Below are 18854 nucleotides of genomic sequence, written 5' to 3'. Positions count from 1 at the left end.
TCATGTCATACTTAACTATGATGTAAAGAATAAAGGTGTATATTTTCATTTAACTTAATATTTATTAATATTTAACTTATTTTATACTGAAGTTCCGGCTGGAATTCTGGGATGGTTTCTGATCAGCATCATGCGTGTGTCATGCGTGTGTCAACAGCACACTTCAACACATAGCCATTTTGCATGTAATTTTCCTTACAATCATGTAAATCTGTCACTTATATTAAATAAGTAGAGTAAGCACAGCAGTTGGAAATAGGCAGTATTACCTATCATTGGGAATTGTTAAATTCAAAGTACAATATCCATTCTTTGCTTTTCCCAAGGCCCAAGCATAAGTCTGGGTATTTGATAATTTAAGGGATACTGCTCTTGAATTTTATTTTTATTTTTATTAACAAGTATTCTTTATTTTCTGACATGTAGTTACATGGTGGACATACTGTAATTCATTTTCATTTCACCTCCACTTCACTTTAAACATCATCTCACAGTTGGGAAGAGATTTAGTTCCCAGTGCTGTAGTAATTAAGACTCGGCACCCTTTACTGCAGGATTCCTGCTTTTTCAGATCAAAAAGGGCGTGTACTATCCTTGGGAGTCCTCCTTTTTACACACGTACTCTGCCTCCAATCTCTGCAACACATCCTCACACACCTTGCCCCTGTGGGGGATAGAGGGAAGGGTTCCTGTTTACTTTTCCACACAATTAAAAAGGATTCCATACAGGTTTAGAACCACTGCCCTGTGAAGTCCCTCTATAAATCTGACAAGATTAAAGTGAACTATTATACTCACAAAAGTTAAACAAACCCAATTTAATCTCCTTATTTTAGATTGTAGAATGTATAAGTTGTTCAAAAACTTTAATGTTGTCAACTTGTATTTGTAAGACTTGTACTGTATGTTCACAGAAGCCCCGGAATTAATAAAGTTAAAGTTAATTAATCAACTGAATTTGCCCTGCTAAATACTATATACATAGTTTTGCCACAGTACTGATCATACATGATAGTGCAGATCACAGCCTCATTTATAGTAAATGGAGAACTCGCCATCGTTGTAAAGAAGTACTGTTACAGGCCGGATCAAGTACTTCTCTCTGCAGCCCGTGGAGCAGGGCAGAGCTGGGTGTTTGGGAGGAGCCCGATAGGCTTTGCAGGCTTTAACTTCCCTGACTCATTATTCAAATATGTCAATTTGTTAGTGCACAAAAATAAACGAATGATTTGTGCTAAACCATTTGATCAACAAGTTCCGCAGCATGGACTTCACATACAATATATAGGGGTGTACAGCTGATTTTATTTGTTTTCCCCATCTTTTCTAAAATGCATGTTTACATTAGTCTGTTATTTGTTCATAATGAATACTATATTTATTACATTCTGTGTATCCATCCATTTATCGATCTGTTACGCATATCTCCACCTTTAATGCACATGTACCACTTTCACATAATACAGTAGTACCCCTTTATGGGGACAGTGAAATTTCTCTTCTAGGTAATTATGTTTCTGTTCAAAACTACGTATGTAATTGCATACTTGCAATATAATCAGCATAATAAACTATTTAAAAGTTATTCTAAAGGGGGGTGGGGTGGTCCATTTCCTTAGGCTGCATTTTAATGAAACAATTTCTGGGTGCTGTAAATGAAGGTATACAAACTTTTAAATATCATATCAAATATTTGGTTAATTCTAATGACTTGTCTTCCATTCTTTTATGGGAGCTCTGAGTTTCCTCCATAGTCAGTGTATGGGATTCAGCATGTTAACTACTACACTGACTGGCTTCAGTATTGTTACGATTGCCATCCACAAGCCAGACTGTGGAGTCACTGCCACAGTTGTTCCTGAACTCATGCTCCAACCACATCTTTGGATTCTCCAGAAGAGCCTGCTGGCAGTAGAAGTTTTTGGTAATCATGTGCATGCTGTCTAAATTTAGGATTGATCCAAAGTAGATAGATTTCCTCTCAACAGCCAAAAATACTTGCAGTGAAAATTTTACTGTAAAGTTGCAAATGCGTTGCTGATACAGTAAATATAAAGACATGTATGCCAGGCCATATATTTTTGACATCATACTGAACAGTTTTCCTGACAGTCAGTACAGGGAAAAACCTGACATGCATCTCTAATAGATAATTTATAGTGTTCACTTCACCCCCCCAGAACACTGCAGCAACACACCTGTTTAATCACAGCTAACATAATCAGGCACTTCACATGCTTTATCCTGAGGCTGTATGATTGCACACTTGGATTTCATGCTGGGATTTCCTGGTTCTTCTTATCACCAGCCTTATTGTCCATGAAATCAGGACAGAGTGCTTTTGGGACAGTTACATGGTATTTAGCTCAACATGCGGCATTTAGTGTTGCAGTCTCATTTGCTTCCATATAGCATATAATCATTTCATTTTTGTGTGCATGTAAAAATGTGTGGGTTGTGGATGGCAATGGTAGCTATGCTGTAATCAAGAGTCTGCATCATCTTGTCTGCATGGTCTCTTGTCTGTCATAGCATGATGTTTGGTATACATCTTGAGCCTTTGACACCCATGCTGTAATATACTCTTCTGTTATTTTCTCTGTGTTGCTACAAGGTAAGATGCAGGTATCTCTAAAAGAATTGGTGACGTGTATGGTGCTTCTGTCCCAAGCCATGTATCCCAAGGATAAAGTAAGAATGAATTGATCCATTCAGGTAGTACGTATTGCCCTTTTGTCCTGAGCCTGGTATCCGAGATATGGATTACCTTGCCAGTTTTCCTGGCAAATATTCCTTTATTTACATACACTATATGGACAAAAGTATTTGGCCACACCTGCTTTTCAGGGTTTGGGCTAGGCCCCTTATCTCCAGTGAAGGGCAATCTTAATGCTTCAGCATACCAAGACATTTTGGACAATGCTATGCTTCCAACTTTGTGGCAACAGTTTGTGGAAGGCCCTTTTCTATTCCAACATGACTGTGCCTCAGTGCACAAAGCAAGGACTATAAAGACATGGTTTGATGAGTTCGGTGTGGAAGAACTTGACTGGCCCGCACAGAGCCCTGACCTCAACCCAATCGAGCACCTTTGGGATGAACTGGAACGGAGATTGCGAGCCAGGCCTTCTCATCCAACATCAGTGCCTGACCTCATAAATGCTCTACAGAATGAATGGGCACAAATTCCCACAGAAACACCTTCCAAGAAGAGTGGAAGCTGTTATAGCTGCAAAAGGGGGACCAACTCCATATTAAAGTATATGTATTTGAATACAATGTCATTACAATGTAATGGTAAGGCGTCCGAATACACTTGTCCATATAGTGTATATACAACATAAAAGTCTGTGTTGTTCTGAGTGCCAGAATCTCTTATCCTAGTGGCACAGTGCTGTTGAGAGGATGTCAGGAAACTATCCAGGGGGCTTCCGATCTATTTGATATTTCTACTGTTCCACACTTTAGAAAAGAAAATTTACAGTAAAACTAAGTGAGACCAAACTGAGTGATTGACACAGCAGCACTTTTTGTCACTAGCTTTTTTGCAGTGTAATTTTTGTGCTTAGTAACAACTGGACAGTACATGCATTAGGTGATTGAACCACAATATGTTTTGTTGTATTACCGTGAATGCTAAGGATTCACTTTCTTATGCTGATCAGCATGCAGCTAGCAGTGAGGAGGCCAAGCGTGTCGATCAGGACAAGCAGAGCAATACGAGTATGGGACAGCCAGTTGCCCGTTTTAGAGTACTGCTGTAAACTAACTCTGTGATGTCAGTAGAGTGAAATCCTATTCAGCTTTTTTCCTTTCAATTTTTGGTTTTTGTCTATCTATGAGGATCAGAAATGACATTAAACTATGACTGCTTGATAAATTTGTACCACACTTTCCTCTAAAAACCATTGCGCAGCTCTAATAAGGAAAAACAGTGCAGTTGACCCGCCCCATGATCTCACCTGTCTCCTCAATGTATAAGGTGCCAGTCACAACTAGTGTATTACGTTTTGAAAAGGGATAATGCCTTACCTTGATTTTGCAGTTATACGTTTTATTTTGAAATGGCTTTGAACTATTTTCTACATGTATTGAAATCATTTTAGTAACCTCGGATAAATCTGAAGGCTAACTGAATGAATAATATTTGTAACCAGATTTGTCCTTGGACATTGGGATGAGCTCAGCTTATTTTATGTGACCTTATCTTCATTGGCCTCCTCGTAAAATGTTTTATTCAAATCATCCATTTTACTGCTTGTGCTTGGGGTGGTTTGGAGGTAATTCTATTATTCTATGCTTAGATGCAAAAATAAGGGAAAGAACTTTTTACAGACTTCACACAAAGAAAACAGGTGGCCTTGATACAAAAGGTAATAATGAGTGGAGGTCCATAATGATGAAGTGGTCCCTGAGAACAGGTGAAAAAATGTTTCCATTGAAAGACTGTTGTAATTTGAGAGGAACCTGCTATAATATCCGTTTCCTCTGTCTTTTCTTTCCTGAAACTTTATCTTCACCAGCTTTTCACTGTTTACTACTTCGAAATGAACTCTCTCCAGTAGAACTCTTGTCTATTGCTGGTCAAAATGTGATTTGGAATCAATTTTTAACTTCCTGTAATTGATTTTAAGGGCAAATGAAAGCAGAAGGGTATTCCATGCCAACTCTGTATTTCTGAGATTAGCTGCATCAAGAACTTAAACTGAAGTTTGCCTCAAGCCTTCAGTAATCCTTGACAAACGATGAATATATTTCAAAAGAGTACACTTTAACTGCTGTCATGACGTTGCTCAGATTTATACAAATCATGGTAAAATTATCTGAAAGACTGATTCAGAGTAGATTGCTGTGTCATGGCAACAGGATGCCAAGCGCCATGTTCTGACGGAATGTACCATTTAAAATCCATTTTTTCAATGATTAGATACCGAAAAAGCAGATTGCCAGATTCTATATAGCTTTAACTGAAGGAAACTGAGGGGGGAGGAAATAAAAGAGTGAGAGAGAATGATTTCTTTCATATTTATTTTTTTATTTGGCAGAAGCCCTTATCCAGGGTGACATGTACGGCACAAGCAGAGGCAAGAGCAGAGAACAGGACAAAGCCCATTGTTACAATTTCAAGGTGCAAATTACAGCATTGTAGCATAATGCACAATTGCTAACACATTTTACAGTTATTAAACTTAACAAATAATGGCATACAGTTAACAGATACAATCCAGACTCCTCAGTGGTTGGTTCACAGATATTTGTGAGATGATACTGTACAATCTCAATGTTATATTGACCCCGGACATTCAACTTCAGGAGTGATTTGTGGAACGAAGAACACCTAGCCAATGGTAGTGAATAACTCTGTCTTTCCTTCCTGTGGGCATCCCTTTACATGACTAGGGAGATAAGTATGAAAATGAGAGGGCCCTTGCAGTGATGCAGTAGAGGAAAGGGCTAGGCAATGGTGGAGGAACTATACAGACTGGCAGGGAAATGCATTAAGTGCAAGGAAATGTGTTGGAATGGTGTAGTTCAACTGAGGATACACCATATAAGACGCAGTTGTGGACAGCAGCCGGCAGGGTTAAACAAGGAGATGACAGCTATGAGAAAGGGATGTATCTTGTGTACAGCTGGATTCATCCTTGAAAAAAGAAAGGATGCAGTGGAAGAAAAGGCGACACTTGCAAAGTGAAAGATAATAGACTCCCAGACTTCTGTGTATTCCAGACAAACAGAAAATAAAATTGAATAGACGTTGGTGTGACAGAATGGGAGCTATTTGTTGACAATAAATGTTACAGGCTAACAATCTGGTGGACAAAATGAAATACATTCCAGAAACAGATTCATGTACTGTTGATACACATTAGACTTCTCTTTCAGTTAGACTCAGCAGTCTGCATATGGACAACTGTTCCATTTTTTTCCCACTTTTAAGGGGTATTGCAGCACTGGCAAGCTTCAAGGAAGGGTGGGGTTTATAAAGCAGTGGGATGACTGACATGCTGTTGGACATTAACAGTGCATTTTAAGATCTTTTTATTAATCAGCACCAGAGCCGCTTAAATTATCCAGTGATCAAGGTTTCATTGAGCAAAGTTCAGAGAACCTTGGTTTGTTTTTTAAAAATCAAGTTAATTCCCCTTGATCTTAATCTGCATGAAAAACTGACCACATGACCTCCATCCCCAGTCTCCAACACACACACACACACACACACAGTTAAACCTGTCTTTCAGGTTAGTCCTTATCAGATACGTTTAGCCTGTAAGACAAACACATACAAGCACAGTGCATTAAAATTCATTTTTCTTGGGAAATACTTTCTTTACTCTTGTCATTCCATGACAAGAGGTCAAGAGGGGGACAAGGTCAAGTGTGTAAGGCATTGTACCTGATTTCAATTCAACATAGCAAAGCAGAAAATGGTCTAAAAACACCTTATATGAATGTTATTGAAAGTCAAAAACAATGTGAGGAAAAAGTACATTCATATACATAATTCATAGTTACATTCACCCTGTATGCCTCCCTCATCACATCACTATTTATCCTGTTGCCTTTTAATTCACAATGAGAAATCATACAACATTCACTGTTAGTCTATTGTGACAAATAATTACTGTATAACAATGAGGGATTTCATGGAACACATGTAATTATGACACAAATTGCTCATGCAAGGGCCACAACATAATATCATGTGTTCACAGTCCACTTGTTCACAAGCATTTTATGCTAAACTGAGGCTAAAAGCCCGATGAACATCTCATATCTTTGAAATGAGCCATAATTTACCAGTGGTTATACTGGGATCTTGAAGGAGACAGAAAACACTACGCTACATGGTAAAACATGGTACTATAGAAATTTATATTTTAGGACAAGTCAGTTTTTGAACGATGTTATGGTTTTTGAAAGATTTATTTATTTATTTTGTTTTCTTAGATGTTAATAATTTTGTGATCTAGCCAGAACATAGAGGTCTGCTATCCTACCCCAGTACAACCACTGCTCATCACACATCCAAAAAATGAATAAAAGCAAGATGGGTATTTTAATTTAGAAAGGCATAGCTATTAAGCTATTGCAAATCAACTTGCAAGCTGAACCAAGAATGTATTATTTTTTGTATAGTCAAAAATTAGTATTGGTTTGTCAGTATAATTGTAAATGTGAGGGGAACAGGTTCATTGTGAGTGGCACATATTTCTGTATCCAATCTACAGCAAAACTCCAAGTGTGTTTTTCTGATGTGAACATTCTGTATGTGCCCTGGTATTCTCATTTGGTTTCTTTTTATAGCCTGCTCCAACACCGTTCATGTAGTGTAAAGGCATGTCACCCCCCTACAGTGTGGCCATACTGCAAAACAATTACTGTAGTGTAAAACACTACACCAATGCTTGCTTACAGTGGTGTGCTATTACAGCATGCCCTGTTAGTATGGCAGATAATACTGCACTACCCCTTTACTGGAAGGGGTGTCCACAGTGACAAACAGCTGAATAGCTGAAACATGAATACTTTTTCCTTTTGTTTGATTTTAGGCCCAAACAACATGTAAAGTAACAACATTCGAAACTTGATGGAGCCTAAAACATTCACATGTTCAATTCTCTCAAATGCACAGATCTCACGGTAGAGGGCTGGAACTGTGTGAAAGTCAGTGCTTAACTTGGAGAAGAAAGTCTCATCTCTGATTGTTATTTTTTTACTTATGAAGCAAGGTGGAATTCTCTCTGGATCCAAAATTTATGATTAATGACCGAAATATTCAATTGATGAGGAGGCCTACTGGACCATACTGTTCCAATACTTTTAGAAGACCTTCTCATTGGTCATTTGTTTTTTTTGTTATATTTATACTGTAGCGTGGCTTTTGAAGCCTTACACTGCTTTTTCAACTTTTTAAATGCAATAATGAAAGACTGAGAATTGAAAACTCTTTATCAGTTGTTAGTACTGTATGTTGGTACAGCACATGATGTATACCTTTACTGACACCATCCGAACCCTTTAAAGGTCCCAGGCCTGACCAACACCAGCTCCTACTGGAGTGATCTTTTCAGTGTCCTCCATCTGAATCCCCCTTTTGTTCAATACTACCCCCACCCTGCCCCCCGCTCTTGAACCTCCCCCGTCCACATAAATGGAGCTACCCACACCCACGCTCTTCCTCCACTCCAGCTCCAGACGTACAGACTCAGTCAGATCACCATCAGTGTACACCCTGTTCCTTGCCCCGAAGGTGAGTGGGTTGGAATTCATGACGATATCTCGGGGAGCGCAGGCCCTGCTGGGCCCCCCTTCTGCTCTGCCTTCTGTTGCACTCCTCACTCCTGCCCTCTGACCTCCCCAGCCGCAGCAGGAGCTGGAGTAAGGCTGGCAGACCGCCTGGAACCCCCTCTTGAAATTCTCATTGTAGTAGCCGTAGATGATGGGGTTGACGCTGGAGTTGGAGAAGGCCAGCCAGTGGGCAAAGGGGAAGATGTAACCCGTCAGGAGTTCCAGTTGCTCCCCCTCGAGGCCCCCGTAGTCCGTCAGCAGCATGAGGGTCCACAGCGGCAGCCAGGACAACATAAATAGTAAGGCCACCACGATCAACATTTTGATCACCTTCACCTTCTTATGAGATATGAGCGGCCTCCCTTCCTGATGACCACCAGGAGGCGCTGGACGGGATGGTGCAGTCTCAGGGTGCTCAGCTCCAGAGAGGACAGAGGTGGTGTAAAGCTTGACCCCAATTCGGCTGTACATTAGGGTGATGAGGGTAAGGGGTGCAAGGTAGATGTGAGCAAAGAGCACAGTGGTGTAGACTTTTCGCATTTCTGGGTCAGGCCAGTTCTCATAGCAGGAGTATAGAGGGTAGGTCTGATTGTAGTCCTCATTGTGGACCATGTAGTGGTCCTTCACCTGCTCTACAGTCAACATCACAGCCGAAGGACACATGATCATCAGTGCCAGGACCCAAATAAGCACTATGGTTGCTTTAGCCACCAGCAAAGTTAATTTAGCCTTGAAAGGGTAAACAATGCAGCGGAACCTTGAGGGGAGATGAAGAGGTGGGGGACAAGACAGCAGTGTCAGTACATGGGTAAATATACTTACATGGTTGTGCAAACAACCTTTTTCTTTCAAGGTTATCTGCTGCATCTACATTCCTACCCATGTTTTTAATCATATCCCCTATTATCCGGGTTCTGAGCAGTATTAGACAGAAAACACGAGAGCATGTGTTCATAAGTAAGAACTACTTTTTCGTGTTCCTTCCATTTCTTCACCCCAGCTGCCCATCTCTATAAGTATCACAACCACACACCGCCAACTCCCCCGCAATACACTCACCGATCCACAGCAATGGCCACCAGGGTGAAGACAGAGGCTGATACTGACATTCCCTGCACCAGGCCACTCATCTTGCATACTGCGTTGGAGAACGGCCAACCTGATGGGAAATCAATGCCAGTCAGCAGCAGCACTGCTCAACACTGTCAATACAGACAACTTTGTTGTTACCACAGCTGATAGTGGAGCTTTGGTTTAGGATTTCTAAATATGGACAGGGTATTATTGTGATGTTTTTGATGATCTTGCTCATGGATATACCTTTAAATGTGGAAACAGCTGGAAGGTATGAATCACTGGTGTGTGTGTGTGTGTGTGGTTTTCACAGAGTGAGACTGGCACCTGCCATCCCAAGGTCCCAGCAAAAAACACCCAAGGTCTAACGAATGTAGTCACACCATAAAACTATGGTAGTAAAAATGGCCTTGAATGCTACTGATCAATATTGTTGGGATTACTTTCAGAACAGTTTTGTAGATGCAGCTCCTATGACAAAATATTGATAATCAATCACTGCTGTTTAAACAATACAATCTCATTATTGTGATCAGTCAAAGCAGAAGATGTGATTTAAAAACAAGACATGAAATTGTCAAAAAATTCTAAGTGAAGATGAGGAGGAAAAACATGTATTGCAAAACTAGTCCCCCTTCCATGGATAAGTTGAAAAAGGGACATTAATGGGCAGTAATTCCCTGGAAATGAATAATAGCTACCAATGTGTGTACCAAGCTTGTTAGCAAGTAAGTTTTGTTACTTGCTAACAAGTGGTGGTCTTCTTGTCTTGAGCCAAAGTGCACAGAAAAGGCGCTAACTACCAAGCATGCTGAATAAATGCTCTTTGGTGTGACTGCAATACAGTGATTTATAGTTGTCATTATTTTTACAGTTATCACTATCGTTCAGTGTGTCCACAGCTGTTTTGCCCAACCCTGATTAAAAAACACTTTAGGTCTATCTCTCTTCTGTACTAGAAATAGGCTCACTTTAAAATGTTAAAAAAATGTGATATATTTTAAAAAATATATAAATAAAGATAAATATCTTATATTAAAAAAACTAAAGAAAGATGCCTGCACTCATTCATTTTCATCCAACTGAGTTGTGTGCTGATAAATAATTAAAACTTGTACTGCCTTGACAATATCAGGTTGATAATATCAACACCAGTTACCCTACAGCTACAGTTACTGTGGATTGAAAAATGACACAATTTTATCAGTGCTCCTATTTAATGAAAGATGTCTCTTACAGCCCTGATAGGTAGAGGATTATCCTTTTTATATGATTACCTTTAGCTCAACAGCATGTTTAAACTAAATGAACAGATTACTTCACAGACTGACAAAAAAGAATCAATCATATTCACTTTTTGTAGAGAAAATCTGTTCAGTCCAATAGTCTGAAATCAATATGAAATTAATTAAAGGACTGGTGAGGGATAGTGATTATATTGAACAGACTGGCTGAGTTCAATGGCTGTAGAATAGTCAACAAGTGCAAGAGCGGTTAATGTTCAGATACAGTAATGCTCCAAATGTTGAAGGTGCTGCACTAACAGAATGTCTGTTGCTTGAGGGCCCTTTAGTATCCTTGGTTGGATTCTCCTTGAATGGTACATATTGTTAGGCTGCCAAGCAGAGGAACGACTCATGGAACTATACACAGTACCTTCAACTGCAGGAAGGTCATGGGAAGAGAGGGAAGCTATTATTTCTGAGTACATAATGAGTACCATGACCCATCATCTGTACTTGGTTGGGAGATACAACACACACAATGGGACAAAAGACTCCCCACTCTAACAAGAAAAAGCAATCTTCTACAGGAGCAGAGAGTGAAAGAATGTAAAAGAATTCCTGTTGGTGAAGCCAGGACAGTAATGAAAAGGGATGATGGGTGATCTTTCAAATTGATAACAGGATACTTTTATGTTAATACCTTGGAAAAAAGTGTGATTATCCCCCAAAATACAATTTAATGTGCAGCTAGTTGATATTTCTGTGGAATGACATCTGGCAATTACCTTATGTATTTATTATTATATAAAACAAGGCAAGACCAGGTAAAGAAAGAGAGCATCATAACTGTACCTTTGTGGGAACACAAAAAGCTATGCCAAGTCTAATGAAAAAATGTCCTTGCCCCTGATTCATGCAATACAATAAACTCTTGTATGTCTTTAGGGACTGAACTAGTTCTACCCAGCAACATCCCATGTTTAAGTCAACCACATTACATTTTCACTGTAGACACTACTTGCAATGTTTGTATAGACTGAATTAGGGAATGTATTTATTATACAAATACTTTTCTGCTATCTTGCATAAGGGAGAAGTTGCCAGAGAAAACCCAGCTTATTTCGTAAGCTATTTGTTCTCGTAGCGAAGGGTGAGAGGAGTCTCCCCACCTGGCCTCAAACCCGGGTCTACGGGGTACCAAACTGCAGCTTTGATCACGATGCCAAAGAACCAGGCTCGTTGGTATGGCAGAGCGCATACTCAACTGTAGTGACAGCACTCTGTCACACTGCCCTCCCCTTTGAGAAGCGTGCCCATGCACTTCACGCACCAAGGCGTCCCTCGTGCATTACCCCACCATACTTCTCCCATCCCAAGGTGCCCCACCCACTGGTGCTTCACCCATCTCTGGGGTCCCTCACACCGGGGTCAACCTAACCTGGGGGTCCCTCATACGGCTCACATACTGGCACACCTCTGACAGCCTCACGGCAAGCCATCCCACACTGACACCATTTGTAGTGAAGGGCAAGAGCAGTCTCCCCACCCAGCCTTGAACCCGGGTCTATGAGCCAGGCTTGACATTATGGTTTCCATGAAGACCAATGGCAAAGCACAGTGGAGGTAGCTGTGTAATGCAACTTCAGACCACAGACACATTGCACACACTTTTTAATATTAGCACTGTGAGCAAAATGGTCTTTCACAGTTCAAATATATAAGTACACGAATAGGTTTCCAATAAACAAAAATATACATATGCTAGGTATCTAATCTAATCAGTAGGCTTATACCGTAATTAATTTACATGCCAAATTTCTAATTGCTAATACTTCTATACTGTAGAGTTTACCATGCTCCACTGCTCACACTGCAAAATATACATTTTTCCTTGAAGCCACCTCTGTAAGAAATTGTTTACATCTCTGAATCTGAGAATATCAGAATGGCCTTATATGTTGGGGAGTTTACTTATGCTAACTACAGATAACATGTAGGAGCAATTGGGCTTTTCCACGCATTTCATCAATTTGATGTTACTTTTTCATACAAATTTTTCCTAAGAACAAAATACAATCATTTCTATTAACATTTTGATGAATGAGGCCCACTGTGCTCACTGTCTTGGCAAATAAACCATGATTACAAATAAAGAAGTACGGTTAAGATGTACAACAGCTGTACTATCTTATATGTTAATTCGTATGCATCAACTGATATGTTTAATTCAATTAGCTTCTTAACGTGGCATTTTAAAAAATATTTCTTCAATTATTTTGTTTCATAGTACTAAGAAAACATTTGAGGATGTTTTTGAATCAGCTGATGCTCTCATGGATGCATCATAATGACTTGGTATGCACTGGCATGCTTGTTCATTTGACTGATTCAGATTATATTCTAGTCAGTTGGGTGGCCAACTAAATAAATTAAACAAACAAATCATGACCTGCCTCCCCAAACTGGCTTTGTTTGACTGATTTGAATCAAATCAATTTAAAAATCCAGCAGCTTTTCACTTGTGTGGTCTGCCACCCCTGTGCCCCTCTGCAGTGGTGCTGCAGGTTAAGTGTTTAATCTCTGCCCTATAACTACATGCAAAACAACTATGGTGTCACACAGGTGAGCTAAAATGGTGCCCCTTGATCCTCATCTTGTGTTAACAGAGATACAGCAATGTATGTCAGGTCTATAGCTAATGGCATGTGTCTTTCAGAGTATATTGTGGCTTAGAATACAAATAGATCACAGGCTTGTCAGCCATTTTCTTTGGGGTTTATGCTGTCCTTTGCAAAGAGGGGTAAAAGACGGAATGATGTTTTGCTACTTTGAATCAAGGGACCTAAACGAATTTCACACCTGAAAATCTATGTTTCATTTCATGAAATGCTATTTCACACAAAGTCCAGCTGAATGAGGGTTGTTTTGTTATGGTGACATAATCTGCAGCTGCTTTGAAACATTAAATCAACTTTATTGCTGTATATCCCTTACAGTTGACAAATGTTTAAGTGATTACATTTTTTCAGGCATTTTTATCTAGGAATTATGTGGGCTGTTGTCAACAGAAGGAGACTGCAGTATGTTTGGTCTCCATTATTCAAATGTATATCTTTCTGCTAATTTGTAGTCAGGCTATTCAAAATGAAACCATATCAAAACAGTAAAAACTGAGCTTTGTTATATTTGTTCATTAGCGAGCTATGCCAGAGTACCTAAATCTCTGCAATGTTTCTTTTCTATGAAATCTGTTTAATTCAACAAAACAAATAAAAACATTCCAATGAACAGACTATAATTTCATATAATGGCATGAAACTAAAAACCCATTCAATTCACAAATGACTGATTAAATTAAGTTCACCTTCTGTTCAAATTGTTATGAGAATGGATAAAAGGAGGATATCAGCTTGTGGTCATTTGCACATGAGTGGTATCACATGGTGTGTTTTTTCCAAAGAAACATCTGATACATTACCAATGTTTTCTCAAGGATGCATCTTCAAAGATCATACTTAAACATCAGTGGATAGGACCTTGGCCCCCTCTGTAGTAGCAAGTTAGACCTTTTACTTGCATTATGTTTTTTACAGATAAGGACAAGTACCACAGTGGGGGGTTGCTACCTTGATGTCTACCTAAAAGGGCTACCTTGGAAGTCGTTTTTTATGCTAGAAGTAAACTGCGACAAAGACTCCTGGGATGCTTTGTGTCCCTAATGAACAGCTTAATTAGCTGGAAGGCCATAGCATGCAGCAAGGTAAAAATAACACTCTGATGGGAGATCCACCAGAATTGCAATCCCAGTAGAAATCAATGTTGACGAGACAGTAACAATGAGAAATTGCTAAAATATTCTTTGCATACCTCCATTATTTACATAACAATGAGTCATTTTACAATTGCATGTTTCACTTGGTGACAAAAGAGTTTCATATGCATTCATGCCTTGAAGACTGGAAGGATACAGCCAAAAATGGATGAGGACTTTTAATTTGGTGTCTCACGCTAAGTGCTATTATCAAAAATAGCACAATTGCATCATTTGGTCCAAGTTAGCAGAAATTCAAACGTCTTCATTTTCAACTGATTTCCTCCTTGTAATGAATTATATCTAAATGATGTCCAAAAACAGATGAGCTGGTGTAAATACACTAAATTGCCTGTTATCTGAATCAGTATTTGCCTTGTTCAAATGTTCAAAAGAGCATTCATGTTCAAAAGAAATTCATAAAGATATATCCTGTTCTTGCTGGCAATTGAAGGGGAACAGGCATGACCAGCAGTGATCTCAGAAACCTATTCAATTAAAGTGGGTATGTATACCCGACAGCACATATCAAAATACCAATAACAATGCCACTGCAAACAGTGCCAGAGTACACGGTGTTCTCTGAAGAAACCATGTTCTGTTCTTCATGCACTATAATGTAGTGTTTTTTTTTTTTTTCAAATGACTCATGTATTGTAGATCTGCAATAATGACATGAGTCATGTTTATAGAGTGCGAGCAACGCATATTCGTTGTTCGCTACTCTCCACCCGCTGAGGATGAGATAAGGTAAGATGATAGATTTTAATAGAAATAACCTGGAGATGTCTTTGTATGCATCACTTTGACACACACATCAAGAATCAGGTTGTTTAGGCTGAGGTTTCCATATTTCATCGCAAATGGCCAAGCTGCTGAACAACTGATTGTCAGGATAGAAGACATACAGTACAGTATTGCTTTGAAAACACTGCAAGATCTCAGAGTTTTAAAAGATATTTTTTTCAGTTTTTTAACCAAAAACTATATTTGACAAATCTCCAGAAAACATTTAACTATGAAAGGCTACAGTGTTGTGAAGAAATGGATGTTTAGAGATAACTTAATAGCAGTTTTACAGTACAATTAGTAAATATTACACTTAAATGTGGAATAGAATATTGAAATGCTTGAAACTGAAATTTGAACTTGAGTTTCAATTCTTCTGCCATATAACTCTCCAGTGTTTGATCAGTTTATTTTATGGTTTTCGGGTCATCAACATTCATATTTCAGAGCCTGATAATATCCGTGATACATTACAAAGGCAGTTTTAGCCTGTTGCTGTTAATTGTAAATTGGAATAAATGTTTCAAGCATTAAGCATAATAATACTGTACACAGTCTACATGGTTTTAACTACCTGGTAACAATCCCCTGAATACACTGCTGTTTTGATTTGTTGATGTCACAGACAAACTTTTAACAATAATATTTTATGTCTTGCACTGTAGCTAAAAAATACCCTACATTTCCAGGGATTTTTACAGGGTACATACATTTACAGGGATGAGGTCGAAAGAGAGTAGTGTGGCAGTGACGAGTGTGTTGCATAGTCATCTGTGACAAGGTTTTAGAAGTCAATCACTGCTGAAGTTACATGCACAATAACTGTGATGAGGCAGTTTGCTCTAGAGTCACAGGGATGACATTGTAGTAGTGTTAGTTAGCTGTAATGTTGCTGTAGCATATTTATCTGTCATGAGGTTATAAGCACACTTGGTTACCTGTGATGAGGTTGTCAACAAGTGTGGTGGGTATGCAGAAGATGCCCACAAGCAGGTCGCTGACTGCCAGGTTGAGGATGAAAAGGTTGGTGACCGTGCGCATGCGGCGGTTCCTCAGCACAATTAGGCACACCAGACCATTTCCCACCATACACAGCAGGAAGATAAAGAGATAGGCCAATATGAAGCTGGCAGCCACAGGGAGAGAGTGCTGGTAGTAAGGGAAGTAGGTGATGCTGGTGATGTTGGTTGTGGAGTTGGTGCTGTTGCTGCTGTAGAGATGGCTGGAGTTCATGTATGCTGCTGAAGCTTCAAATGCATCACCCATCTCCTCCCCCTCTTCATCCATGCCTCCCCACCACTCAAGCACTCCCTTAGACATGGAGAGTGACTTCCTGGGGGCAGACAGAAAAGATAGCAAACTGAAAAATAGGAAGACACTGGCAAAGCGTTAGCAAGCTTTTCTATTTATAAATATTATATGTAGCCTTACACTGATAACACTTCTTTACACTGATAATTTGATGACAAAATTATGATGCAAGTGGCCTCTTTAATTCCAACATTTACACTTGTAGCAAAAAGTAAAGCAAAGTAGCAAAAGTAGCATATGCTAAACCAGGCTTACTACGTTTAAATATTGATAAGAAATCATGAATAACACTGATTACATAACTCCAATGGACCAATGGAAAAAATCCCAACCCAAAATATAGAAGGACCATTGTGAAATTATGTCTCAAATTTAAAAGAACTGCAAAATGTGACTGGTGCTTGCTTTGACAATCTGAAATAAAGTATAAAATGAAAAGAAAAACTCCAGACACCTATGACCACTGATACTGTCATTTAGTGGTTTGCTCAACAATTAAAAAAAACAACAAAAGTTGTCATATGCAGTAAGGCAGAAACAGTGTTATCTGAATGCTAAAGCAATGTGATATGCAGTACTGGTATTAAGTGCGCATACTGGTGAAAATAATTTGGAGAACTGCAGCCTACAGGCTCATCTTGAATTCGTAACAGTCCTAAGGCTAAATCTTTCATCCTGGCAAACCTTCACGATGAATGCATGCACTGTATGTGAAGAAGTTGAACGCCTCAGATACCACTAGATATTTTCACAAATACACATATATGCTCAAAACTGTTATTGCCAACAAAAATTGAATTGGGCCCCAAATTCATTCAATCCTGCAGGTAATGGTTTGGTTTTTGTCTGGGCTGCTGCTGTTGTACCCTTAGGCAAAGTACTTCAACCTGATTGCTTCAGTAAACATCAAACTGTATAAATGGATGATATGTAAACTATGTAAGGTACTCTGGAAAATTTGCTAAACAAATTCAATGAAATTAATGAATATCACAATGAACCTCTAGTGACCCCACATTTCTGTTCATACAGTTGCCCATATTTATACTAATCTAGCATTTCAAAGCCAAATGAATATTTCAAGTAATGCATTTCAATTTCAAATTTTCTTTTTTTTAAGATCTATTGGTTTGACCTTGGGCGTATGATAAAAGAAGTGCAAAATGTGACTCTGGGCATGTCAATACTTTAGTTGTTTGGGAACCTTTGAATGAAATAACAAAAACAACGACCATGTACCACCTCTCAACCTCCATTAACCCTCATTCCTATCTTTGGAACTTTGTGAATTTAACTAAAATAATACATCAATACACAATAATTACAGAACTTTAAGGGGTCACAAGGTTTGATTTATACCTTTAGGTCTGAGGTTGTGTGGCAACGGAAGGGGTGGACGCAGCTGTTGAAGAGCCGGTCAAACAGCCGCCTCCCGTGGGGAGGAGCTTAACACCCACCAGCGTCACAGACAGCAGCATCACACTCAGGGGTGCAGCGGGGCCCACAGGACAGAGGCCTGAGCAGAGATCAGCTTCAGCCCTGCCTGCTGCTGTCTGCTCTCACCATGGCTAATCAGCATGGCTGCACTGCACTCTCTCATCAAGAGGAACTGAGTAAAAGGGTGTGTGCCCTGAAAAGGAAAGCACAACCCCTCGAGACACAATGTGGACTGTGGTGGCCCAATAACGGTTGTTTTGTTTATCCTTCCACCCTCCTCAAACAGGGAAGAGCTGCACAGCTACATCCTTGTTCAAACCCTCAAAGCTCAGAAGTGTTGGGGCTTGTGCCTGGCAGCCAGTTTCAACAGCCCAGCAGGTTCTGGACTGAGATAAAAGTTTTTCTGTCTTTTGTCAAAATATTGCTTTGAGTTTTCCCTCGTCAAGTTTTTTGTTTTTGTTAGCGTGAGCCCTTTCTCTGCCCCTGCTAGCCCCAACAAATACAGCCTTCAGGCTTTGCACTTTTTTCTGCGGTTGATACTCCTGCTTTTGCCTGTGTTTTGTCATGTACATCCTACATTTCACTGCAGTTTGTATATATGAGTGTTTACATAAAATCAAAGAATCAGTATACTTAGTGAGATGTTCAGTTTTTTAAATTTTCATCCTTGCTCTATGCAAAATGACGTTCAGTCACTTCAGAATGTATTCGTTTTGCTGTCAAGCTACACAAATAACCCATGATGACGGGCAAAAACATTGTTTTTAGAATTTTTTTGCAAATTTATTAAAAACTGAAATATACTCATTTACATAAGTATTCAGACCCTTTGCTACGGCATTCCAAATTGACCTCAGGTGCATTCTGTTTGCTTTGATTATCCTTGAGATGTCTCTAGAACTTACTTGGAGTCC

The 18854-nt window shown here is 39.4% G+C and overlaps 1 protein-coding gene across 1 annotated transcript; it reads right to left on the bottom strand.

The window, feature by feature from the left end:
- Nucleotides 1–8022: 8022 nt before the first annotated feature.
- On the bottom strand, nt 8023–16446 carry npffr1l2 (neuropeptide FF receptor 1 like 2). The gene is made up of 3 exons (XM_036526247.1): nt 16131–16446; nt 9352–9451; nt 8023–9049 (listed from the first exon to the last, which is right to left on the bottom strand). The coding sequence occupies exons 1-3, from the start codon at nt 16423–16425 to the stop codon at nt 8023–8025; spliced, it is 1422 nt and encodes a 473-aa protein (XP_036382140.1). The 5' UTR covers nt 16426–16446.
- Between the last annotated feature and the right edge of the window lie 2408 nt (nt 16447–18854).

The sequence above is a fragment of the Megalops cyprinoides genome, chromosome 4 (genome assembly GCF_013368585.1).
Source record: "Megalops cyprinoides isolate fMegCyp1 chromosome 4, fMegCyp1.pri, whole genome shotgun sequence".
In the NCBI taxonomy this organism is placed as follows: domain Eukaryota; kingdom Metazoa; phylum Chordata; class Actinopteri; order Elopiformes; family Megalopidae; genus Megalops; species Megalops cyprinoides.
Note: the sequence above shows the minus strand (reverse complement) of the source record. Positions and strands in the feature narration are given on the sequence as shown.

Excerpts from the sequence above, each read along its gene's own strand:
- npffr1l2 (XM_036526247.1), bottom strand. The coding sequence starts at position 16,425 with ATGAACTCCAGCCATCTCTACAGCAGCAACAGCACCAACTCCACAACC. Across the intron at positions 9,452-16,130 it reads TGTTGACAACCTCATCACAG|GTTGGCCGTTCTCCAACGCA; the intron begins GTAACCAAGTGT and ends ATTTCCCATCAG. Across the intron at positions 9,050-9,351 it reads GTGGCCATTGCTGTGGATCG|GTTCCGCTGCATTGTTTACC; the intron begins GTGAGTGTATTG and ends TCTCCCCTCAAG.